Below are 27,765 nucleotides of genomic sequence, written 5' to 3'. Positions count from 1 at the left end.
TATGTTAAAGTTTTCCAATCCATGAACACAGTATATCTCTCCATATACTTATGTATTCTCTGACTTCATCAGCATTTTGTAATTTTCAGCACATAGGACCTGTATATTTTTGGCTCACAGCATATCTAAGTACGTATTTCATTTTCTTTGGAGTAATTATAAAGAGCATGATATTTTTCATTTCAGCTTCTGAATGTTACTTGTTAATATGTAGAAATACTGTTGTATTTTGTGCACTGATCTGGTATACTGGGACCTTGCCGAATTCAATTATAGGAGATTTTTGTAGATTCCTAGAGATTTTCTATGTAGAAAATAATGTCATTTGCAGATAAAGGTAGTATTATTTCTTCCTTTCCAAACTGCATGTCTTTTATTTTCTTTCTTTGTCTCCCTGCAGTGGCTGGAATTTTGAGTGCTATGTTACATAAGAATGATGAGAGCAAACATCCTTGCCCTGTTCCTGATTTTAGAACAAAATTATTCAGTCTTTTACCATTAAGTATGTTATTAGCTGTAGGTTTTTTACATTGTCTTTATTAAGTTGAGGAAGTTTATTACTAACTTGCTGACAATTTTATCATGAATAGTGCTAGATTTTGTCAAATTTTTTTTTTCTGTGCCAATTGCTATGATTATATGGTTTTTCTTCTTTAGCTAATTATATTGATTAGCTATGGTGGATTACATGGATTATTTTAATCAACTTTAATATTGAGTCAGTCTTACATACCTAGATAAATTGCACTTGATCATTCTTTTTATATGTTGTTGTATTCTGTCTGTAATGTATTAAGGATTTTTGTATCTAAATTTCTAAAAGATAGTAGACTGCAGTTTTCTTTTTATTGTACTGTCTTTGCTTGGTTTATTAGAGTAATAAGGACCTCATGAAATAAATTAGTAATTCTTCCTTCTGTTTAAATTTTCTGGAAGAATTTGTGTAAAATTAGTGTTAATTTAAATGTTTCATAGAATTCTCCAGTGTAACTATCTGGGCCTGGATATTTTTTTTTTGGAGAGATTTTTCAGTTGCAAAGTAAATTTCTTCTTCTCTTTCCTTTAAAAAATGTCTTTTAAATCACAGAATTATGAGCAAATTGTTTAAAGTCAGAAGGGCTATAATGAAAACGAATAGGTCTCTGCCCACGCTTGCTCATCTGCTGTTCTAGTTCCCAACACCTACTTGTTTTTAATTCTTCTACCAAGTACTTTTACATCTCTAAACTAATTGCTTTATATAGCCTTTTCTTCATTTACTGATTTTACTGATATCTATTGACTTTCTTCTAGGATAGATGGGCTTTTGGTTCATTTTTATCACCTCTCACTCTTGCTTCTCTCCACAGCTTTTAATTTTCTTAGAATTATAACACTCTCTTCAATAACTTCTTTGGAAAGGTTTTGGGAGATTATTTCCTAAATTCTTGAATGGAGTCTTCTCTATCTTAGGCCCATAAAGTAATATACTTAAACCCCTATTCATTGGCCTATCAACTTCCAACAGCTTATCTTGTCCCCCACTTTGTAAGATAATGATACCCCACCTCCTTCCTCCTTTGCTTCCTTTCTTCTTCCTTCAAACTTCTATCAGCTCACGTTTGCATTTACTTTATCAACACGGATAGCTTTCCATTCTGTTTCATAGCCATATTAAATCTTCTTCACTTGACCTATATTATAATTATAAAAGATTAAAACTATAAATAGCATTTTCATTATTTTATAATGGCAAAGCCAACATGTATGTTCTAAATACATTTCTCTTCCTCTGATTTTATAATCATGATCCTTGTTAACTTATTTAATGCTCTAAAGTGCCATATTTTAATGTGCTTTATATTTGGGCCATAATTTTCTTCTAGAGTATTTTTGCTTATTATTTTTTCCAGGTATTTTTTTATTGTATTTTTTCTAGTTGGAAGAAGAAACATGTACCTTCTTCAACATAGTCTAGTGGTTTAGAGTATGAGGTCTGGAATTACTGCCTGGATTTGGATCCTGGATCTACTACTACTTAAGTGTGTGACCTAAAGCAAATTATCTTACTTCTCTGTGTCTTGGGTTTTCTTATTTTTATTTATATATTTTTTTATTTTTTTTAACGTTTATTTATTTTTGAGACAGAGAAAGATAGAGCATGAACGGGGGAGGGTCAGAGAGAGAGGGAGACACAGAATCTGAAATAGGCTCCAGGCTCTGAGCTGTCAGCACAGAGCCCGACACGAACTCACGGAACGCGAGATCATGATCTGAGCCGAAGTCGGCTGCTTAACCGACTGAGCCACCCAGGCACCCCAGGTTTTCTTATTTTTAAATGTAGATGATGATAATAGTACTTGTCTCACATAGCTATAAGAGGATTCAGTGAATGGGGTGCCTGGGTGACTCAGTCGGTTAAGCGTCTGACTTCAGCTCAGGTTATAATCTCACACTCCATGAGTTCGAGCCCAGGTCATAATCTCACACTCTGTGAGTTCGAGCCCCGCGTAGGGCTGTGTGCTATCAGGTCAGAGCCAGGAGCTTGCTTTGGATTCTGTGCCTCCTTCTCTCTCTGCCCCTCCCCCACTCACGCTCTGTCTCTATCAAAAAGTGAATAAAGTTTAAAAAATTTTTTAAAAAAAGAGGATTCAATGAAATAATAATAATAATAATGTGTTTAGGACATGCCTGGCACTGTGTGAAAGTGCATTCATAAATGTTAGCTATATTTTTGCTGTCATCATCACCATTATCACCATTCTTATCACTTTTATACTGTATCTCAACTTTTCACATAACATTTGCTGCTTAGAATAAATTACACACATGTTGAGAAAACTAGACAGCAAAATGTAAAAGAATGAAACTGAACCACTTTCTTAAACCATACACAAAAAATAAATTCAAAATGGATGAAAGACCTAAATATGAGACAGGAAATCATCAAAATCCTAGAGGAGAACACAAGCAGTAGACAGAGGCCATAGCAAATTTTTACTAGATATGTCTCCTGATGCAAGGGAAACAAAAGCAAAAATAAACTATTGGGACTTCATCAATATTTGTTATTTTAAGATTCTTCTAGAAGACTACTGACTTCTAATTTTGATGGCTGCAGTTTTTATTTGTTTTTTTTTTAATAGACTGCTGTATAACTGTTATCATAATATTCATTTTCAATGGATTCCTTCCCCACTTTTTCTTTAATTTCACAACTTCTTGGTTCTTGTGTTTCATGTGAATATTTTATAAGTAATTTCTTCAAAAATAATGATTTTAAAGTAAGCTCTTTAAGTTCTTGTGTATCTGAAAATGGCTATAATTTGACTTTAAATTCAGTATCATCTTTCTTTGGAATATTGAAGACCTTTCTTTATTGATTTTTAGCATCTTTATTGTCCATGTGATTTTTCCTCACTTACAAGTATCCTGGTTTACTATTTGGAAGATTTTATTGATCTCTTTGCAACTGAAATTCTGAAATATTGCAGGGATACGTCGAAGCATGTACCATTTTTTACTCTTTTTCTTTGGCCTTGTATGCACCTTTTGAAATTAGAGATTTCTAACTCATTTATCTCTGTGCTTTTCTTTGTGCATTTTTTTTTTTTTGTGGAACTCCTATTAATCAGGTGTTGGAATTCCTGGATTGATCTTACTACGTCTACCACTTTTGTTTCTATATATGTATATAGAAACATATATATATATATATATGTATATACATGTATATATGTATATATTTGCTTTATAGATTCTCTTTGTCTTTTGCTCCACATTATGGAGATTTTCTTGTCTTTGTCTTCCACTTCTTATAATATTTATATAAATTCATCAATCACATTTTCACTTTTAAGAGCTTTTCCTTATTCTTGAATTTTTTTTTTCGGAGAAGCTTACTCATGATTTATGAAGTCAGTATCTCCTTAAATCCAGAGATCTCTCACTCAACATCGGTAACTCATTCATGAAAATGAGACATTGTGTGAAATATGGACTGGTAGTCCATTTTCCATTTTTTAAAAAGCCAAATTAAACTCCCAACAGATTTCCTTAAGTGTAACTTGTAACTAAAACACAGTAAAACCATCATGTACTATATAAGATGTCTAAAATAATGCTCTTGGTTGAAAAACAGAGTGGTTGTTATCAAATGGTTTGTACCTATGCTGCTCTGCATGCAGCATTTTCATGCGCATCATTAATATCTCTTTTCAAACAAGGCATAGCAAATAGCACATATAAATTAAAAAATATATTAGAAAAATGAAGGTAAAATTTGCAACAAAACAGGGCAAATACCAGGGGTGTCCTGTTACTTATGAAGAAGGGAACAGATTGGAAATTTGAAAGAGGAGGAGGGTTGAAGTATAATCACTGTCACTGGTTGTGGTAAGTAAAGTCATGGGTAAGCTGGGTTGCAAAGGTGCAATTTCAGGCAAACTATCAAACTCAGAAGCTGACAGATTCTTTATCCTTCTTGTGTTGGTAGGGGCTACTAAACGGATCTTCAGGGTGGCAGATGACACTTCAGGATGAAAAAAGACAGAACAGTGCTTTATTTACTCTCTTCTAGCTCACGTTTATAGAATTCTTTGTGTGGCGCTATAAGAAATATTAAGCAATAATATCTCCACCAACTTCAAGGGTAATGATTAGTGTTGTATCTGTATAGCCCACAAGTTATTTTCAGCAAGCAATGTCTAGTGGTTAAATTGAATGTTTTCGAGCTTATCACTGTGATTAATTTTTCCAACAGATATTCCAAACAAATTCAGTACTTGTTAATTTATCAGCATGACATTTAAAAAATTCTTCAGCATCTTCCTCATTGACCTCTTCTCAAAGCCAGTCTTCTTTGCAAGTGTTAACAAAGAGCTGCAAAGAATGGCTCAATTGCAAAGAATGAATAAAATGACATGATGTTTCTCTTGGTGTCAGCAACATTTGGCACACGCATCTCTTTGTGGACACTCGGCATGCTTTTCAAAACATCTATTTGTAATGTTGTTCTACCAACTATATTTGGAACATAGCTAAAGAATGTTTCTATGTATCGTTTTGCTTAAAATGTTTTATTAATTTGAGGGACATTAATTTTTTCTTATGTAAACATCAGCATGCAAATTGTGGTGCTGAATGATACATTTACTGTAGAAGTTTGAGACTTAAAAACAAATAGTAATTCCACTGGGAAAATATCAGGTGAGAAGACATTTTTCAGGGTTATGTCTGTAAATATAAAAATACTACTTAGAGGGGCGCCTGGGTGGCGCAGTCGGTTAAGCGTCCGACTTCAGCCAGGTCACGATCTCACGGTCCGTGAGTTCGAGCCCCGCGTCGGGCTCTGGGCTGATGGCTCAGAGCCTGGAGCCTGTTTCCGATTCTGTGTCTCCCTCTCTCTCTGCCCCTCCCCCGTTCATGCTCTGTCTCTCTCTGTCCCAAAAATAAATAAACGTTGAAAAAAAAAATTTAAAAAAAAAAAAATACTACTTAGAGTTTATTTCTAAATTAATCTATAAATAATCCATTCCTTCCAGTTTCATTTATCTGTCTTGTTCCCTTTTATTTTGCACATCTTCTTCAAACTGTCTGACAATCCTTAGTTGCCTTATACATATTTAAGAATGTGGCAATGTACAGACAACTGGTGTTCTGTGCATTCATGGGCTGGAGTGGCCCCAAGAAAGACTCTGATTTAGGATGAGTAGGCCTACACCAAGGGCCTCATGGATTATAAGACCTTAAGGTTTTTCTTGTGGAGCCAAAGCTCATACTAATATTGTAATTGTGCTCAGAGCACTTCCTTCAATTACCTTATAAGAAGAATCTTCTGAGTGTATATTTGTGCCAGAAAACAAGTCCACTACAGTAAAACTATGCATGTTCTGGTATTTTTCTCCTAATTTTTGTTATTCTAATAGCTATAAATACCATTTTAGCAAAATAACTGAATTGGCTTTTTCCTCTCCACTGATGGCAATAATTAGACTTTCAAATAATAGAATTAAATTAGCCCAGGTTAAACATTAGGGAAATAAAGCAAAAAGAAGAATTAATGTGATTTCTTTATGCTAAAATGTTAAAATAACTCACTGTCAAGTAATAAAGGAGGATGTTTTTGTGTTCATAAATGATAAAAGATATGGAGAAGGTCAGAAAAGAAATCCTTGAAAATGAAGGTTATCGGCCAACAAAACACATTATGAAGTGTCCTTCCCAAGAATTGCTAAATGAAATTTTCAAAATATTCATGTAACTCATGTACTCTTTTTCTCACCAAACACACAATAACCTCAAATTAGTATAAACCAATGTCAAAACAGGGAAATTGAGAAATAAATTATATGTCAATATGTTGTAAATTACTAAATTATTAAATCATTTTTCAAAGCATATTTTAATATGAAACAGAAAACTGAAACAAGCAGTAAACAAACAATATACACATATGCACACACATATACCCAAACACTAAAATGTTTCTATTTTTCTAAAAATATACATAGGAAAAAACTAAAATGTAACACACTAAAATGATCACTGTAATCATTTCTGGATGTTGGAATAAATAATTTTTATTTCTATTGATTTGTTTTACATATTAATTAATTAGGATATTTCAGACTGCAAATAAAAGAAAATTCTTCCGTGTCTTCCTCTCTCTTCCCCTTCCCTGCTCACACTCTCTCTCTCTCTCTCTCAAAAATAAATAAACATTTTTTTTTAAAAAGAAAATTCAATTCCACTGAACGAAAACATAAGGAAAATGTATCATTTCATATAAAAGGCATTCCATAGGTAGGGAAATAACAGTGTGGTAAATTCCACAGCTGAATGATTTCACCACAGATTGGGTTTTCTTCATTGGGTTACTTTGTCCTCCTCAGCATATTTTTGCTTTTGTTCTTAGGATTGTCCCTTTGTCCAAATAAATGACTCCAGTATCTCAGACCATTTCAAAAAGCAAAAGAGTAAAGAAAAGTATATATATTTTTATAAGCCCTTTATAAAAATGAGGAAAACCTCAGACCCCATGGCCAAAATGGGCCACATGCCCATTTTTAAACTCATTATTGACAAGGAGAATGAAATTTAAAATACTGGTCTAAATTAATCAAATGCAACTCCTAGAGCTGGGAAGGGGTCCTAACCTTCTCTTACAGCACATGCCCACCACCACCCCCCCCCCAAAAAAAAGAAAGGAAATGCCCACCCAATACCTGAACATATCAAGTTTTGGTTACCAAGGAATAACATCAAACAAGACCTAACAAATGGAGAGTTATTATATATGCCTAGGGTGATTGTGTTATTTTCCTATTGCTGCTATAATAAATAACCACAATCTCAGTGTCTTAAAGGAACACAAATTTATATCTTACAATTCTGTAAGTCAGATATTTAAAATGGGTCTTTAGGGCTACATTCCTTCTGAAGGCTTTAGAAGGGAATCTGTTTCCTTGCCCTTTCCAATGTCTAGAGACTGCCACATTCCCTGACCCATGGCCCTGCATTACTCTGATCCCTGACACTTGTCACATTTCTTCTCTACCTTTGACACTCCCGACTTCCTTTTATAAGTACCCTGTGATTAATTGGGCCCACCCAGATAATCCAGGATAATTTCCCCATCTCCAGATCCTTTTCCCATGTAAAAGCCCTCTTGTCATACAGGTAATATAGCAGTAGAAGATTGTGGAGATTATAATATGGAAATCTTTGAGGGACTAATGTTCTGTTTTACCACATAAAATTAACATAAAAATATCATACAGTGACTTAACATGGCAAAGATGTCAATTATCTCCAAAACAATATGCAAATTGAATACAATACCTATCAAAATTCCAGGGGGAGTTTTTAGGAAACTGACAAACTTATTTTTAAATGTGTATGGAATAATACAAGTCCATACATAGCTACATCAACTCTGAAAAAGGAGGTGAGGAGCACCTGGGTGGCTCAGTCGGTTGAGCGTCTGACTTCAGCTCCTGTCATGGTCTTGCGGTTCGTGGGTTCCAGCCCCACACTGGGCTCACTGCTGTCAGCCTGTCAGCACAGACCCTGCTTCAGATCCTCTGTCCCCCTCTCTGTGCCTGTCCCCTGCTTGAGCTCTCCCAAAAGTAAATATTTAAAAAAGAAAGAAAAAGGAGGTTAAAGGAGTAGGAGACTTTCCTTATGCAATATGTAGATATGCTAATAACCTTTGCAACAAACACTATAGCACTGGTGTGGGCATAGGCAACTAGACAATGTTCAAAAATAGAAATTTAAGAAGAAGATAGGAAATTGATTTATAATTAAAAGGGCACCACAGATCAGTGGGTAATTATAAAACTGTTTGTTTATAGGTGGTGTAAAGAAGACTAGCTCTACGTGGAGAAAAATAAACCAAGTTGCCTATCCTACATCATATACAAAAGTGAACTCTAAACAGATAAATTATCTGCTGTAAATAAAAGTATTAGATAAATATATGAACACAGATAGACTGCAAATGAGCGCATATCTGAAGACAGAAACAGTACCATCAGTTGGTTACACTGTCAGCAGGCACTTCTAGATAGATATTCAGACTCCCTTCCCCAAAACAGGGAATATGTGTGTGCTTGGAATTCTAAGATGTAGCCCCAGATTTCAGGCCCTAGGAAGCACTGGTTCTGAAACTTGGCTACATGTTGGGATTACCTGGAAATCTTTAAAAGAAATCAATGACTAAATTTCATACTGAGGGAATCTAATTTATGGGATATGAGTGAGGCGTTAGGGTTTTAAAAAGCTCCCAGGTGGTTTTAATATGTAGTGAAATTTGAGAACCACTGAGGTAGAAATGTATTTGAGAGTGAGCCTTCACTTCAAGGTCTACCTTTGCAACATAGCTTCTAACTGTGGGGCGTGGGGGTGGGGTGGGAAGGGCTTGGAGGGATATTCTCAATCTATCACACTGATTTTAGATTTATATTCTATCTTCTCACTCATTTACACATTTGTTCATTCATTCACCTATGGGTCATATACTGTTTAAGGCTTTTTTTTTTAAGTCTTTTTTTGAAGCTTATTTATTTATTTTGAGAGAGAGAGAGAGAAAGAGAGAGCTCATGCACATGAATGGGGAGAGGCAGAGAGAGAGAGGGAGAGAGAGAGAATACTAAGTAAGCCCCATGCTGTTAGCACAGAGCTGGATGCACATGCAGGGCTCGAATTCATTAACCCTGAGATCATGACCTGAACCAAAACTAAGAGACGCTTAACCGACTGAGCCACCCAGGTGCCCCAAGGCTTTTTGGATTCAGACTAAGACAAAAAATAAACACTCTTAGCTGTTCTTCATGGAAAGAGAACAGACATTAAACAATATCCCACAAATAAACATTTAATTACAAAGTAGTATTCCAAATAATTTTGCTTGGATACAGATAAGGGTAAAGGAATCAAAATATTTAAAAACCAAAAGCAAAATGTTGGGGTGCCTGAGTGGCTAAGCCAGTTAAGCATCTGACTCTTGATTTGGGCTCAGGTCATGATTTTGCAGTTGGTGGATGGAGCCCTGCATGGGGCTCTATGCTGACGGCTTGGAGCCTACTTGGGATTCTCTCTCTTCCTCTCTTTCTGTTCCTCTCCCATTAATGCTCTTTCTCTCTCTCAAAATAAATAAGCATTTTAAAAAAAGCATTTAAAAATGAGCTAAATCTAATTGAGAAATGACAAAAGAAAAATATACATTACACCAATAGTGGCAAGTAATACCTAGAATGCCATCTATTGTTTATCATCTACATTACAAGGGATACAAGTGAAGATATGCTGGTAATTATTAAAAACCAGCTTTCCAAGTTAAAAAGAAAAAAGATTATGATTTGTAGTGTTTGTGAATATCCCTCCTGTAAATACTCTCACCGTGGCCAATTCCAAACTACCAACATGGTATCAGTGGATGTGGAGTTGGAAAGACATGCACACAGGTGGTTCTCATGAGCTGGTGCAAGCTAGCTCTAGCATACCATCAGATACATAATAATATTCAAATAAATTATAACTAAAAATAATGCCAATGAATATATGTTTAATGACTGCTGGTTTTGTTTTCTTCTTTTCTGTTCTTTCTCTGTTTTATCTGAATCACTATTCTTGAAAGGACTAGTTGTAAAAGGAGGTTTGTGTTTTATAGATGAATTCTTGTTAATTTGATGTCAATTTGACTGGATCATAGAATGCCCACATATCTGGCTAAGCAGTATCTCTAGGTGTGTCTGTGAGGTTGTTTCCAGAAGAGATCAGCATTTGAACTGGTGAACTGAGTAAAGCAGATGGCCCTTCCCAACAGGAGTGGACATCATTTAATCTGTTGAGAGCCTAAATAGAACAAAAAGGCAGAGGAAGGTTGAGTTTGCTCTCTGCCTGCCTGCTTGAGCTGAGAAACCAATTTTCTTCTTCTGCCCTGGACATCTCTGGTTCTCAGGCCTTCAGACATGGACTGGAATCTACACATTGATTCTCTGTCTCTCAGGCCTTTGAACTACCACTAGCAGTGGGTTTCCTGTATCTCCAGCTTGCAAACAACATGTTGTGGGACTCTTCAACCTCCATAACTATGTGAGCCAATCATTATAATAAAATATAATAGTATATATATATTATATACTATATATATACATATATATTATATACTATATATATTATATACTATATACTATATATATACTATATACTATACTATAAACTATATGCTAAATATATATACTATATATTATATATTATATATTATATACTATATATATATACTGTATACTATATACTATTATATACTATTATATACTATACTATTATATACTAGTATATAATATATACTATATACTGTATACTATATACTATTATATACTATTATATATTATATACTATATTATATATATACTATATACTTTATATATACTATATACTATATACTATAGTATATATACTATAGTATATATACTATATATTATATATTATATACTATATTATATATTATATACTATATTACATACTATATTATATACTATATATTATATACTGTATATATACATATATATGTATATGTATGTGTATATATGTATGTATGTATGTATATATATGTATATACATGTATATGTATATGTATATGTATGTGTATATATACACACATATATATGTGTATATATATACAGTATATAATATATATGTGTATATATGCAATATATACATATTCAGTTTCCCTGGAGAACCCTGACTAATATGTTATCTTTCATCTCTTTCTCTGCACTGCTCTCATTAACTTCTAGAGTTTTGCAACAGCATGAAATTCCACCTCTGATCTCCCCTACTCTCTCTTCTTATGTCACTGTTTAGTGTCCTATATCTTCCAGCAGTGTCTTTGGCTGAGAAACTAGTGATGATGTTCAAAGTTAAAAGACTAACTTCCATTCCAGTAATATTTACTGAGCATTTGCCATATGCCAGGTATTGTTCTAGCAAGCATTAACTCAAGCCATAAACTCCATAAAATCCTCATAGCAACACTATAAGGTAGGAATTGCTAACATCTCCAGCTGTAGAAAGAAATGAGGACTAAACCAAATTCCCTAAGGTTATTCCAATATTCCACATGATGGAGCAAGCAGTCTGGCTCCAGACTCTATGCTCTTAGCCACCATGAAAAATAGCCCCTAGATCACAGGTTTTAAGTAATTAGTGAAGGCTTTACAAAAGAAGTGTGTATTCAGTGTGCCACACTGGTTTAGAAGCATCAATGTTATTTCTTTTAAAGTCCTTTAAATTACTTCACTACTTGCCCAATTAATACAACTCTATTAGCTACCCGTGTGTGTATTTAGACTTGGAAGATGTTGATTATCTCCATTTCTTCTTTTCCACATCTCATCTCTACACCTTTCACATTTCTTATTGCTTTCCCACCCTGTTTTTCTAAACACTAGTTTTTTGAATCTTATTGGGGTAATATTTTCCTAAACTTTATTTGAGTGATGGGTCTCCTATGCTATAATTTACTAATATCTAACAACACAGTCCGAAAATTAAAATACATTATCCACAGAGAGTACGCCATACTTTTTTTTCAATACAAGTTGTTTTTATTAATAATAGTAATGAAATTACTAATAAATAGTAATAAGTAACAGTAATACAAACAGAGAGCTAGGAGGCCCTATGCAAAAATCATATGTAAGACAGCCATTCTTCTACTCAGCCAATGCTTACATCTTTTGGCATAATCTAAACAATTTGCCTTTGTGAGTCTCATTTACACTCACACATTGCAAAATGGATACAAAAGACTTACTACTTTATTAACAATCATAGGTAAATCGATTTTTTGATTATCTGTGTTCCTTATAAATATCTGTGTTCCTTATAAAAACCCTTTCCAGCAGTGGTTCTGACCTCAATAAGAAATACCTTTATATTGCACACACACACACACACACACACACACACACATATACACACACACACACAGTAAGAAATACTTTTACTTATGTGTGTGTGTGTGTGTGTACACATGTAACCAAAAGTTTTATTATGTAAATGATCTTTGATATTCTCTATTCTAATATATTTAATATATTTGTATTTTTCTTCAGTTGCTAATCCTGACTCACCAAACGACTTCATGACTCATTAATAAGTTACAACTCATACTCTGAAATTCACTGCCTTAGAACAGTGATGCCTCTGCTCCAAAATGAAGTTCAAACTCCTTAACATAGCAGTAGAAGGCTCTTCATGATCTGTCTTTCTTTTCTCTCTAGCTTTATCTCTCACCACTTCCCCTTTGAATGCTAAACTCCAGGGCTATGGAGCTACTTGTATTTTCCAGGAAGCCTGATGTCTCTCAAAATCTTTACACAGTCTACACGGCGTACTGTTCACCCTTGTATCTCAAGTTTGACATTGTGGCTGGCATCTACTAGGCAGTCAATAAACACTAGTTGGATGAGTAAATGAATGAATAAATTAATAAATGGTAAAAATTCTATCAAAATCTATTTAAAGAATATCTTTTGACAACAAAATCCCATTGATTTCACTCTGAAAATCCACACCTAGGCTACAGAAAGCAGAAAAAGCACTCAATATCCTAGAAGTTTATTAAGGAAAAATGTAATTTCTGAAAAATCAGAGCAAACAGTTTTGTAAAAGCTTACTTACTCAGGAAATTTTCACCCATTAAATTTGGATCAGCTTGGTTTTTGTCACAACAAATCAAGCAGATAAATAAAGTTGATTGTATATAAAATTCTGTACCCTTCTGGGTATAACGATGACTTGGAAGAAAATAATGGCATAAGTCCTGGTTACTGTAGTAACTGCCTCTATGGTACAATAGGTAATCAAAGAGGTGTATTTAGCCATTCTATTTGCTAATGAAAAGTGCTCAATAGTCTTTCACCTTTGGTCAAAAGAATCTATCCCATGTTCATCAGAAGCAAAAGTGGAACACAGCAATGGTATATTATAAACCAGCTTCAAACTCCCTTGTGCATATGGACCACATAGGTCGTAGGATGGGGTCTGAGACAGTTTCTAACAAGGTTCCAGGTGCTGCTGCTGCTGGTGGTCCATGGAGCAGATTCTAAACAGCAAGGAAAGTACACAGTATATTGAAGACTTTCTATTTTGCTGTTAGGGAATGCTCTTTCCTGGCCCATTTTTGTTACCAAGGTAACTGGGCCATGAGAGGTGGGTCCTACCACCTCTTGACCTAATGACCTCTTACGCCTGGCAGAAGAACTGTTTTAGCAAAGAAGCAGCGTCTCCTTTCCTTAGGCTCTTTCCAGACACTTAGCTCCTTTTCCCTTTCCAAATTAAAGGAATCAGTACAGTTTACCCCCAAATAAAGTTCCTTCTAGTTACCAGTGAAGCAGCCACTTTTTATTTACCCCTTTATTTCAGGAACTTAAAAAAAAACAAGCAAACAAACAAAAAAACCCTTCGATTGTCTGTAATACTCTACCATTGCTACTACCTAGAGCTGAAAACATGTTGAAAAGATGTATGAAAACCATGCAGTACCCAAATAGCTCAGTATACAATTTTGACTTGTATGCTTCTCTCTGAATAATTTTTTTTCTGTTAGAGATTTCCTTAAAGTTTTTAATGGAAGATAATAAAATTCCATTCTCATATAGTCAGTTTCCCATCTGTCAGTAACATCTGTAAGTCAAGATTTTCTGACAATATTAGAAAAATGTGGATGTTTTTCCCCAGTTCTCTTCCTTTTTAAAAGTTTTTTTTTTCTTTTCCTTTTTACTATATACCTTTTTCCAGGAAGAGAGGAAATGGGTGTAAGTGTACAGAGTTGCTTTAAAAACAGAAAAAGTCTTTCTTTGACATATTTACTACAAGAAAGGCCTTTAAAAATGAAGTCTGACAAGGATAAAAAGCAAAGGCAATTGAAATAACTAACCAAGATTCATGCTTAGCTGACTTGAAATGTTCATCATTGTTATTGAAATAACTTTGCAAATATATTACAGAGAACTGTTCTTCCAAAAATTTGAGAATTTCACAGATAGTTTAAGAGACATAAATTAGTCAGTTAACCTCTCTGGATTCCATGCAAACCTAGTGCATTTTACAGCCTCTAGGAATTTCCTAAAGAAGGAGCCGAAACTGTATTTTATCTGAGGCCAATCCTGCCAGGCTAATGCACTGCCTTTTCTCTCCAATTCTGTCGAAGGAGTGGCCCCATATGAACCCATGGGTCACATGAACCCACCTATTCCTCCTAGCCCTTTGCTGACATTTGGGCCCAAAGTCTAAGCCAGTCAAATTCCTTCTCTTTGGACTAAGACATAGGAAACAGAATAAGGACTGTGAGATGAAGCCGATAGATATATAGAAAAGTCATGAGTAAGAGTGGGGGCCACAAGGGTTATGAGAAAGTAGAAAATCTAAAGGCAAACAAATATGACAGGGATAAAATGAGCATAAGAGTTCTCCTGGCTTCTTTCTCTCCTCTACCCTTTTCTCTTTAACTCAAAGACATGCCTGCTGGATGGTTCTCTCTATGGGCTGTTTTATTAACCAGATTGTATGTAATAATTGGGGACACATATCAGGATGGGATATTTGCATAAATAAGACTGAGATTTAAAGACAGAGAGGGAGAGGGTGGGAGGCAGAGGGAGATGGGTAGAGAAGGAATAGAAATAGGGAGACCTGAGAAACGACTGATGAGGATGAATAGAAAGAAGTAGGTAGTAAGAATGCCTACAGGTAACTGAAGCATATGTTCTTAACCAAGGGAGGCTTCCTTGGGATGGGATAGGGAAGTTGAGAGACCTTGACATCCTGCATTACAAGATGAGGGCACAAGTCAGTGATAGCTTTTGAATTAATATCACTGAGGCAGCAGTACAGTCTGGGGTGTTCTCAAAAGACACACGATCTTTGCAAGGTGAAAAGAGTTTTGTGGGGCACTACTACGTGTAATATTAAAGACCTGAATGAAATGGAAGAGAGGGGTTTCAAGAAATAATTTTGTGAGTAATGAACTAAAATCTTCGAAAATTTCTTTGATCAAAATTATTTTACATTAGTGTTGGTCACTGGACTAAGTCTCTTTGCATGTGACACTGTACCAAGCCTGAGCCACCTGGAGCCCTAGGATTCCAAGAGTAGAAATCCTGGAGCCCTAGGATTTCCAAGAGTAGAAAGCAGAAAGGGAAAGATATGTAATGGTAAAAAGATCGACCAAACCAAATGATTGTACACCATGGTAGTACAAAGCAATCAGACTTCATAAGCAAGTTTTTGTCCACTGGTGGACTGGAGCAAAGTCACATTCATGGCTGAGCCCTGGAGATTCATGAATTCTTCATGCTGAACTCCACATAGCTGCTGCTTTGGATCCCACTTCAGTTTTCATGAGACCTACCTGCTACTGTCCCTAAATTCAGTGGAGATCCCTCTATTCTTTACTACAAAATAGGCTTGCCGTAACTCCAATTATTTGAGGTAAATTGAATCTTCATTCCTTGCAACCAAAAAAAAGCAAAAATATATACAAAAGATAAATATAATCTCATTCTTCTGCATGTTGCAAAAATAAATACAACTGATTCCTTAAAAGTCTCAAATATTAGTGCAATGACGAATAAGGTGATATACTTTAATGCATCCAAAAATATTTATTGAGAAGCTACGAGGTGATACTGAGAACTATTACCGTGCAATTAACTAAATGATAGATAAACAAGAGAGATGAAGTCTTTGACTTTATGGAGCTTACCTTCTAGTGCAGAAGACCAAAAACAGGCAATTAGATTGTGTCTTCAAAGTCATAAAATTCACATGTATTATTTCCTCAACACTGAAAATCTAATTTGAATAATGTGTTCATTGAATAGACCAGCTATTTTTGTATCTTGCAAACACAGTGTGAAGATCTATATTTTACACCTAATGATTCTATTTATAGGTAATATAAAATTTTAACCGGATCTTGCCCAGAGTGATGTTTTATGTCATTAAGTCTTCATTTAATTCATTTTAAGCATTAGACCAGTGTTAATTTTCAAAGCTCCATCACTCTGATTTTTTTTTAAAGTAAAACTGTTCTTCCTCAGAATCCACTGAAGAAATCACTGCTTGGATTAGGTCTATATTGATACTTGGATTCGATTTTGACTCAATAAAATTCCTCCTCATAAAAAATAAACCCCTTACTGTTTGTAGATATTGCAGTAGAGGAAAAGTTTTAAAAAGCCACACATGTTGCTCTCTCTGTAGAATAACCTGACAGTACTTCTAAAGCTGAGTCAATATGGACTTCTGGGAATATGTGTTGTGTGTTAGGGCTCCAAACTTTAGTACACAGGTGGGCAGAACCACTGAGAGTAAATGTGCAGGAGTCTGTTCTTGTGAAAGTTTCTGAGGAAAAGACCAGGACAACTTTTTATTTCAGAAATTTGTCCTCCAGATCCCAGAAACTAGCATATGAGGTCTAACTATGTAGGCAAAACTGTGCACAAATGGGGCAGAAACAGGTGATGAAACACAACACGCTGCAGAAAGAGAAACCGTGCCCTATGCCAGTATAGCAGGACGTGTCTGTATTAATACTAGTGTGGCAACACTGTGCCTATGGTCTGCAGTGTCCTGGAAAGACACATGGGCCTTGCAAGGAATTACAAAATCTATATCAGCCCCAACAAGTCTTTTACCACTTAAGCCTCTTTTCAGGATATATTATTGCTTCCGAAATGAATGAAAGTAAGTACTCTTTTCTGTGTTTAGACTACAAATGACTAATTTGACTTTTCATTGAATATAGAAGTAAATATTTTTATGGTAATTATTCAAGACTTTATTAACAAAACTAAGTTATATGTGGATGGGACTATTTATAGTTGTTTTATATAAGTGCATATCATATGTTGTTGAGAAATTAATTCTGTAATTACAGTTTTTTTTAACTCTATCATCCTTATTGTTTATAAACCAAATTAAAATAAAATTTACATTTTATTTTATTTTATCTTAATGTTTATTTATTTTTTTGAGAATGAGAGAGAACACAAGCAGGAGGTAGGCAGAGAGAGAGGAAGAGAGAAATCCCAAGCGGGCTCCGCACCATCAGCACAAAGCCCGATGCAGGGCTCCACCTCAACAACTATGAGATCATGACCTGAGCCGAAATCAAGGGTCAGATGCTTAACCAATTGAGTCACCCAGGTGCCACCCTAACATTTAAATAGTAATAATTTGCAGCCCTAAGTCACAATTAGCTTCCTTTCTTTGGGTGCCCACTAAGTGCTGGGTCCTTCACATACAGGGTCGTTCACTCTCACAGCAGCCCTATAAAGTATGCATACGTTTCCCAAATTTACAGATGAAGAAGCTACAGCAAGGAGAAATAAAATAATTGTCCCAGTGTGAAACACTGTGTTTGTCAACCTGCAAATAACACTGCAGATATTAAATGCATCTCAATTCTGCAAAGAAGAGATTTTTTTAAATATTTTTTATACACGTATTGAAAGAGACTTTCAACCTCGATTCACGTTTTATAGGTGAAAGGTTTTATAGGTGGAAATGTGTAAATATTGTATACTTCATACTGAAATACAATGGGAAATCATAAGAACTGAATATGCATTAATATTTTTGATAAAATATAGTATGATGTAAATCTTGCATTTTGATGTAATGTATGCTGCTACATTGTCCACTGGGGGGCAACATCAGACATTATTTTATAACTTCTCAGCTTATAACATCGTATAACATCTCCTAATAGGAGCAGATGGAATGCAAGGAAATGTAGTTAATAGTACAGTAACTTGTGAGTCATAAATGATGCGACAGGATTAAAACCCAGTATTGTCCACACTACGGACCTACTCATTTTGAATTATATTAAATTTTTTATAATTTTTTAATGTTTATTTATTTTTGACACACAGAGAGAGGCAGCATGAGCAGGGCAGGGGAAGAGAGAGAGGGAGACACAGGATCCGAAGCAGGCTCCAGGCTCTGAGCTGTCAGCACAGAGTGGGACGCGGGGCTTGAACATATGAACCGCGAGATCGTGACCTGAGCCTAAGTCGGTCACCTGAGCGACCTAGGCGCCCCTGAACCAAACTGTCTTTTTACCTCTTTTATTTCAACTGTGTTATAAGAACACATTACATTTTAAGGAGAATTCCACTAGTCCTTAATAATCTACAATCTTTCTGGTACTATACGCGATGTATTTCTCAGAAACAGCCACAAGAAGAACAAATTTTGTCTTGCCTAGATAGATAAGAATAAACACTTGAGTACTTAAAAATTAATAATTAGAAATCAATCTTCAGGGGTGCCTAGGCGGCTCAGTTGGTTAAGCGTCTAAGTTTCCGACTCCTGATTTCAGCTCAGGTCATGATCTCACCTTTCATGAGATCGACCCTTCTGGCTCCTTGCTAACAGCTCACAGAGCCTGTTTCAGATTCTCTCTCTCCCTTACTCTCTGCCCCTCCCTCGCTCACACTTTCTCAAAATAAATAAACTTAAAAAAAAATGAAATCAATACTTAATTTTAAAGCAGGAATCAAAACAACAAAATTATCTGTGGATACACATTTGAGTTGAGATAGGGAGTTTTAAAGAAAATGTGAGCCTATAGCTCCAGGACCATCTTTCATACTACCTGAAAAAGATAGTCCAAGAATGAAGCTGCAAAACAGAAGGAAGTGAGGCTGGGCACAGAGAGGAAGGATGGTGGGCCTCCGGAGTCACTGTCAGAGGACCTAAATCCAGCTGTGCCAGAAGCTAACCCTAATCCTGAGTTTTTCAGTTCCATGAGACAGAATACCTACCCCCCCCCCGCCCACTGCCACCGGCTCCTTTTCTTAAGTTAGTTTAAGATGGGCTTCTCTAGTTGCAAACAAGAATTCATAATAAACCAACCACTGGCCAAAGAACATGCTAAGCTCTATTTTAGAAAAGCAAATGAAAAAGGGATTTTTTTTTATGCCTCTTAAGTGCCCAATGAATTTTTCCAAGTTTTGTCATTGCCAAATCCTTTTGTGTCCCTTTTTAAAAAAAGTTTATTTATTGATTTTGAGCACGTGAATGGGGGGAGGGGCAGAGAGAGAGGGAGAAAGAGAATCCCAAGCAGGATCTGCACTGTCAGCGCAGAGCCCCACGACAGGGCTCAATCTCACAAATTGCAAGATCATGACCTGAGCTGAAGTCAAGAGTCAGATGATTAACCGACTGGGCCACCCAGGCATCCCTTCTGTGTCCTTATTTTAACCATGAAATGCTGTTGTCTCTACGTAGAGACGCATACAAATCCCACTGCTTTTACTACCACCCTGCAGCCTTCCAAGAAAACTTAGTGAATTTCTTGACCATGGTATCTTTTCTTCTTAAAGTGTGCCCATAATTGATTTTAGAGAAGATCACCCAGAGGTTAGCCTTGGCACATGTTTTCATTTGAGTTCCAAACTACCATTGGGTCTCTCTTTGATTTCTTTCTTTTATTTTTTTCAGTGAGTCTACTCTTCGTCAAGAGCTTTCATCATTCCCATTAAAAGGTTTTTAAAAAGCCCCATAATACTGTTGATTTTACATCAGTTTCACCATATTTAAATTTCCCCCAGAAACTCTGAAGTTTCTGAAATGCTATAGGAAAAGGGAAAATTATTATAACATGTGTAAGTGGTGTTTTCTAATCACCAATCAAATAATGAAATAGTTCCAGTCTAATCCCTCTGCTCTGAGCTGGCCCCCCTAATTAAGATCTTTTCACCACATAATGTTCAACAATTTCCTTTAATAACCTATTTCACGATTTATCAAGCTGAAATCTCTAAAAACTCACCTGAATTTCTGTGTTGTGTACAGTGAGTGTTCGTTTTTTTCTCACCCTCCCTCCTTCCAGTTCTTTCTTCCAGTAAAATCCTTTTTTACAAATATTAAATGTTATGCAAAACCCCATTTATTAACAAGAGAGAAGGGGGCTATTTTGATAAAGCCTGGGAACCCGCCTGTTCCATACACACTGACACCAGTCACCATGGCTCTGGGTAACATGCACTGAAAACCTTGCTGTGGGGTGTGCTAAGTTTCAGGGGCACCCGGGGGCTCAGTCAGTTAAGCGTCCGAGTTTTGCCCCCATCATGATCTCATAGTTTGTGAGTTCAAGCCCTGCCTTGGGCTCTGTGCTGACAGCGCGGAGCCTGGAGCCTACTTCAGATTCCATGTCTCTCTCTCTCTCTCTTTCTCTCTCTCTCCCCCTCTCCCCCTCTCTCTCTCTGCCCCTCCCCTGCTCACAGTCGGCCAGTCTCTCTAAAATAAATAGACATTGAAAAAATTTTTTTTAATTTAAAAATGTTAAATTAGAGTTTCATTCTCCAAGTGAGAGAATAATTCTTTTTGTCTTTCATCTTACATCAGCCCAACATTTTAATCATTTTTGACTTCTTTCTAAATCCACCATTAAGACTCCAAAAAAGTGTATGGCTTTAGTAAAGACGTGGCTGGGTACAATGGGAGAACTGTCTCAGAGTTCCATGTTGGATTCCATTTTATGCAGCTTACTTTTGCATTTTCCAAGCATTCTAATTCCGATTGCTTTTTTTTTATACAGCATAGGTGGCAGGCACTGTGCTATTTAAGCACTTTACATCCATTATTTCTTTTCACCTTCACAATAGCCCAAGACTTGGTGCTGTCAACATTTACCCTACATCAGTGGTTCTCAACCTTGGCTACAAATTATATGATTCAGGAACTTCTGAAAATCCAGTACCTAGGTATCACATTCAGCCCAATTAAATCAGAATCTCTAAGGGGTAGGAACAGTCATCATTTTAAGAACTCCCCCAAGTGATTCCATCTGTTGGCAAGATTGAGAATCACTGCTCTAATAGGAATTTTCCTATCAGCTACTGAAAAAATTAATTTTCACTTTTTTTTTTTTTTTTTTTTTTTTTTTACCTAAGCAAGTAGTCTTCAAATGTAGTAAGTGTACGGGAAAGTACACTTCTCCCAGTGAGGCTGCCATTACTTAGGGTATTTTTGGAACTCCTTTTTTGTAATTGCTTTTAGTCAATTTGCCAGTCATCATTAGAAAATTCTTTTCAGTGCCCACAACAGGATTGCAGGGAGATACATAGAGCTCTGGGTGCACACTTCCCCTGGCTGTGACTACACCCCCAGCAGGATGAAAGCCAGCAGAGAGACCTGTGGGCTCCTGGCAAGGCCATCAAGGCCTCCCCATCTCAATTTATTAATGCTGAGAGCCATAAAGGAGGCTAAGATTAGAACTGATTTTCCAACTCCTTCTGGAAAGACTTTAGAATTAATCCCTTCATGTTTTAAGTTCACTTTTATCTCAGTCACCATGAGTCCTATTCTCCTAGACCATCCCTTGCCCCTGGACCTAATCTAGGCTCTTGATATCCCCATTATGACCCAAGGTCCCATTCCCTAACAACCCCCCCCCCCCCCCCGCTTTCTCCATAGTGCACTCTGGATCTCTGATATCAACAAAATCCCCTGCCTCGCCCATGTTTTCTTTGAATGGCACCTTCCCCTTCTTGCTCTAACTGAAACTTGGCAGTTCCACAAGGACACAGCTTTCTCTACACTTACAATATTCCAGTGCACACAGCAGATATTCAGAGGATGCTGAATACAAGAATGACTCATAGTACTATTAATAATAATTTAGACCCTGGGCGGAGAGACAAAGTAAGGTGAGAGAATGGTGGATGCTAATTAGATATCCATGTGTAAATGCCTACTTTACAGATAAGAGAGATTATGTCTTACAATAATTAGATAATTAGATACTGGTTTCAGAATTATCACCAACAAAAGGAGAGTCCTGATTGTAGCCTCTATGCAGAAATGAACAATGGAAGAAAAGAGATTGCGTACCAGGCTTCAGGTGACACACACTCAAAAAATGAGAGAAAGTATGAGGATCACTGAAGGAAAGAATATAGAGAAAAAGACTGATATATAGAAAACAAAGTAAGAAGGAAAAAGAGAAGCTTATGGACACCTAGAGAAGAGAGAAAAGTGTTCTGGAGCATTGTTCAGAAGCAAAATCTAATGTACTGAATTTAGTTGAAAAAAATTTCCCCATACTGTCAGTAAATTTGGAGGAACATTTAGATATTTCGAAGAAATATATTAAAGAATGAAAAAAAGAGACAAAATGAGGAAAAACAGCCAGCAGATAAGGATAGGTAAATTCTGTGGTGCCAAGAACACAAAAGGCAAGTTCACTGCTGAAGTTGAACCAGATTGGTGACTAGAATGCACACAGAACTTCCAAGGCCTGACTCCTAATTGTTAAGACAATAAAACCCCATCCTCACATTAGTGATTAAAAAAATCATAAGCAAATGCTATTTACTATTCTTGGGGGAAGTGAATCTCTACTCCTACCAGCTCCATGTTGGAAGTTCTGGGGAGTAGTGTGGGAGCAAATCAACTGTTGATCACAGAGAGTTGGCATTCGGATGGTAATGCCAGATATACAGAAGGATTGAACATACACTTTCCTCAATGCTGAGCAAACTCAGATGCTGAATTAAGACCTTCTAAATTGAGTATAAATCATATAAATAAACTAAATATTTATGGATATAATTTGTTGCACCTGTCATTTATGGTGTCACCACTGTACAAATGGAAACTCAAAGCATTGCTCAGTGGTATGCTGGAAGACAACTGTATGGTTTTGAGTTTTGGGGTTTTTTCTTTAAAAAATAAACTGATCTGCAGCTGCTGATGTCCACAGTGTAAATACTCCTACCATGACTGACTTCTTTTTTTTTTTTTAATGTTTATTTATTTTTGAGAGAGAGAGAGACAGAGCGTGAACAGGGGAGGGACAGAGAGAAAGACACAGAAGCAGGCTCCAGGCTCTGTGCTGTCAGAACAGAGCCTGACATGGGGCTCAAACCCATGAACTGTGGTGAGATCATGACCTGAGCTGAAGTTGGATGCTTAACCGACTGAGCCATCCATGAGCTCCACCATGGCTGATTTCAAGCCAACAATATGATGTCCCTGAATGGGGAACTGAGTAAAGATGAACACAATGGTCTCTGTAAGTCAGTGCAAGCTGGCTCCAGAGAGTCAGATGTAATTAGTTTGGACTGGGGCCTGCACAGATCATTTTCAAAGTCTCTCAGGAGGTTCTCTAGGCAGCCAAGTCTGAAAATCATTACTTATAGTGGTGCTTCTCAAATTTTCATGTGCTTATGAATCACCTGGAGATCTTGTCCAAATGCAGGCTTTGACTCAGTAGGTAACATTGGTCCCTAGCAAGGGAGATAAGTGGACTAAAGAAGAAAAAAACAGTCATTTATAGCTCTACCTTTGTCAGAAATGTTTGAGAGGGAGGCTTTGAGAAGTCACAAACTGGAGGTTCATGAATTATTCGTGGCCAAACCCACAGAGAGGTTTTCTTTTACACAATTCTACTTTTAAATTTGAATTATATGCCAAGATCATAACATTCCATATTCCCAGCTTCTCTGAAAAAAAAAAAAAAAAAAAAAAAAAAGGCAGTAACTACAACAACCACCAAAGAACATCTGACACCCCTGCCTGCAGGGATCCTGCCCGCTTTAGGTGAGGTAGCAGACTTCCTTCTCCACTGTTTCCTCCTAGTGGTCTCTGCTGTTCCATTTATGTTTCCTATTTCACTTCTGAAGGAATTTGAGGGGTATTCATATTTTAGGTGTAGTATAACTGATAATATACCTTTTCTTCCCCATTTGCACTAGCCTACTCTTCTGTCTCATTTCTCACCATTGCTCACATATAAACTATATTCTTGAAATGGCTTACACAGCATTCCTGGAATTCATCACCTTTTCCTTTCCTCCAAACTTTGGATTGACCCCTGTTCCTAGAACACACTCCAACCTTCTTCCTCTGCTAGGAACAATCTGAATCATTCCTCAATATCTAGCTCAAAAGTCCTTGGTAAAGCCTTCTTGACTTCTGTGCTCTTGCAGCAGAATGGATCCTCTTCTATTAAATCCTATATTTGCTTATTCTGGGATATTTCATATTCTCTGAGGCCCCAAAAGTCATTAGATAAGCTTTGTTCATTTTTTGTATTACCAAGGTAAAATGCTTTGCCATAAAGAAGATCCTCAATAGCTTTATGGAATAATAGACTGTGAATTAACTTTGAACTATTAGATTACATTCCCTTGAAAGCTCTTTTGTTAATTTATCAAAGGAGTGTTGCAATTATTATCCTATCCCATAAAGGACAGGTTAAATCTGTTTGCATCACTTTCTCCAGAAACTGTGCAAGCTTTCTTCTTTCCCCTGAACTTCAATTTTGGTGTTACTTACTTGATTTATAAGAATATTTATTCTATAAATCTTGTCTCAGATAAACATAAGCCACCTAAAATCAAACAATCCTTAATAGAATTAATACCTTATACTTTCATGGAATAATAAATTGCTTCAAAGCACTTTTACTAACACATTTATCCTCACACTAACCTGTAAAATACATACCCAATGTATTACTCTTTTTCAGCATTTAGAAGCTAAAGTGAAATGTCCTTCACGAACGGGGAAGCAAGGAAAACAGAAAGTTTAAGAAAAATCTTTGCAGTGCCCACCTAAGTCCTCTGAAAGGAAGATCCACCCTATAATCTTTCCCAGGCTTGATTTCCTAGGATGGCTAGGGGCTAAACATCTGCTTTATTCCACTTCCAAGCTCCCAGAATTCCTAATATTTTATTGAGAAACTGAGGCTCAGATGTGTTGAATCAACATGTATCAGAGCCAAAGTAGTAATCCAGGTCTTTGAATTCCCAGTATAACATCCCACTTTTCTTAACTATGTTTACCTTTACAAACAGAGCTATAATCATCCAGCAATACATATATGCTTCATAAATCTGTCTTCACAAACATGCAGAAATGAAAACTCCTGTACCATTGCCTCAAAAAATAAGTTATATATGATGACCAAAAGTTTACCCATTAATGTGGCGGAGTTAGTTGCACCAAGCAACTTTAAAATGCCCAAGGACAATGATTTCATCAGAGTGCATAAGAAAGGCTATAACCCATAAGTCAGTTTGCAAATTCCTGCACTGTGTCACCCTCAAGTGGATGCTATGTTCTCTAATGTTTAGTTTTTGGGAAAATTTACATTACAGATGAGGTGGGAATCAAAGATTTTAGCCTCTTGACCCACTAATGATAAAATCCAATGCAAATTAATGGGGGAAAAAAGCTATGCCAGGGAAAGAAAATCTCAAATTGTTAATGTAGGATGAAATGAACACCCGCAGTGAGATTTAAAGGAAGTAGCAAAGGAGTGGAAATGACAGGGTTTAAAGGCATAATGATACATTTCTCTCACATTCTCTCTGTATTTCCAACCACTTTCTAAGAATTTTGATGAGGCCTCAAGGATGCACCCATCCATGACAATGGGGTACAACACAACCTGTGCTTCCTCCCCAAGGCACACCAAGAACACTGGTGACAATAGAAGACAATATGGCTTACGGATTACAAGGATGCTCTAAAGCTGTGTCCCTGGAAAGACTGAATCATTTAGGGAAGTGAAGTGTCTATTTTTTTCTCAACCTCAACATACTGCTCCCAGTTCAATGACTCTGAATGGCTTTTCTGCCATTTCCACTCCCCTTTTAAGGAAGCAGGACAAATCGGTGTCTCCTTCATTATCAGTCAGCAGGGGGTATGTTATGTTTTCTGTGTTCTTTCTCCCTGCTTGACTGTTAATACAATCTTTAAAAAGAAGGACTATTCCAAGATATATATATATATATATATAGATAGATAGATAGATAGATAGATAGATATATAGTTTAAATCCTCATATAAGAGTTAGATCTACAAATACCTGTTTGGAAGCCACAGAGGCAACTGTGGAGTGAGCCTAGAGGTATGCAGGAAGAGCGGATATCGAGACTTTTATTATGTGAAATATTTTTATCTTACTTTTATTGGAAATAGGGAAAATCCTGGTAATTATGGAAAAAGGAGTTGAAATAACAGGAGAGAGGTGCAACTCCCCACCTCACTGCCTTGTACGTTTCCTAGGCATTTTCCTAACTATGTCTTTAAGCGACAAGGAAAAGAAACGTTGGGCTGAATTAAAAGTGGCAAAAAACTTCTCTCCAAGTGAGCACAAGTGAGGAAGTTCTAAGAAGGAGCACTGGATTCATTTGGTAGAGACAGAAATGTAAGGAATAGAGGGGGCGGGAAGAGTCCCTTGGCAGACTGGGGTTTAGAGAAGAAGGTGCGCTCGCGGACTCACCCCCCAGCCAGGTGTCAGAGATGTTCTGTAGCATGGTGACCGGGATGCAGAAGAAGGCGATGAGCAGGTCGCTGAGCGCCAAGGAGCAGATGAAGATGTTCGTGACGGTGCGCATTGCCTTGCTGCGGGTCACCACATAGACCACCAGCGCGTTGCCAAAGAGCGCTAGGGCAAATATGAGCACGCTGGTGAGCACGAAGGCCAGCTTGGCGCGCCCCGGCAGCTCCGGGGTGTAGACAAGCGGCCGCAGCCCGTAGCGCGCGATGAACTGCTCGCGCGTCAGGTTATGGTCCCGTAGCAGCCTGGAGAACTGCTCTCGGGTGATGTTGAGAGACTGCATGCCGCGCGCTGCCCGAGCGCCAGGCACAGCCAGCTACCCCGGGCGAGCACCGCTGCGCGGCGGGGCGGGGGCTGCGAGGGGACAGGGCTGGCGGCCGCCTCCCACCCTCGCAGGTCCAGACAGCCGTCTGGCGCGCTGACGGGCTCCCGATTGCACCCTAGCAGGTTCGAGAAGGAAAGCAGCGAGAGATCAGAACCACAATGAAGAGGCGGGAAGCCAAAGCATGGGAGGCTATCCCGTTGACCAAAACTGTTCGCAGTTCAGAGAAAGTTCTCTTGGTCCTTTCAAGGTTTGGAGCCGCGGTGTCGGGAATGCAGGAGCGCCGCTCCAGAGTCCTCGCGCCTCCGGCTCCCCAGCCTTCTGCTGCAGGGATCGCACGGGCTCCAGGAGCCCGCGGAGGGTGGGGCTGGGACTGGGCGGCGCGCCACTCACCTCCCTGCTTCAGGCGCTCAGACGCCGCCTCCCACATCCTCAGGGAGAGGGAAACCTCTCTCTGGCTCCCCGCCTTCTGCAGCCCTGAGCCTTTCTTCTGCCCCAGGTCATGCTTCTGTGTAAAACCCAGAATTGGGGTTTGTACCGTCTCACGGTTTCTCCTTTGACTAAATAATGTAGGCCACAGCTACCC

The 27,765-nt window shown here is 37.3% G+C and overlaps 1 protein-coding gene across 1 annotated transcript in view; it reads right to left on the bottom strand.

Moving 5' to 3' along the window:
- Nucleotides 1-27,486, bottom strand: part of QRFPR (pyroglutamylated RFamide peptide receptor) — a 46,511-nt gene extending 19,025 nt beyond the window's left edge. Inside the window, exon 1 of the mRNA XM_025922299.2 lies at nucleotides 26,801-27,486. Coding sequence (XP_025778084.1) covers nucleotides 26,801-27,140 — 340 coding nt within the window. The 5' untranslated portion in view covers nucleotides 27,141-27,486. The remainder of the gene's footprint in view (nucleotides 1-26,800) is intronic.
- Between the last annotated feature and the right edge of the window lie 279 nt (nucleotides 27,487-27,765).

The sequence above is a fragment of the Puma concolor genome, chromosome B1 (genome assembly GCF_028749965.1).
Source record: "Puma concolor isolate L17-30 chromosome B1, mPumCon1.1.hap2, whole genome shotgun sequence".
Classification (NCBI taxonomy): domain Eukaryota; kingdom Metazoa; phylum Chordata; class Mammalia; order Carnivora; family Felidae; genus Puma; species Puma concolor.
This window is presented reverse-complemented; position numbering and strand designations above follow the sequence as displayed.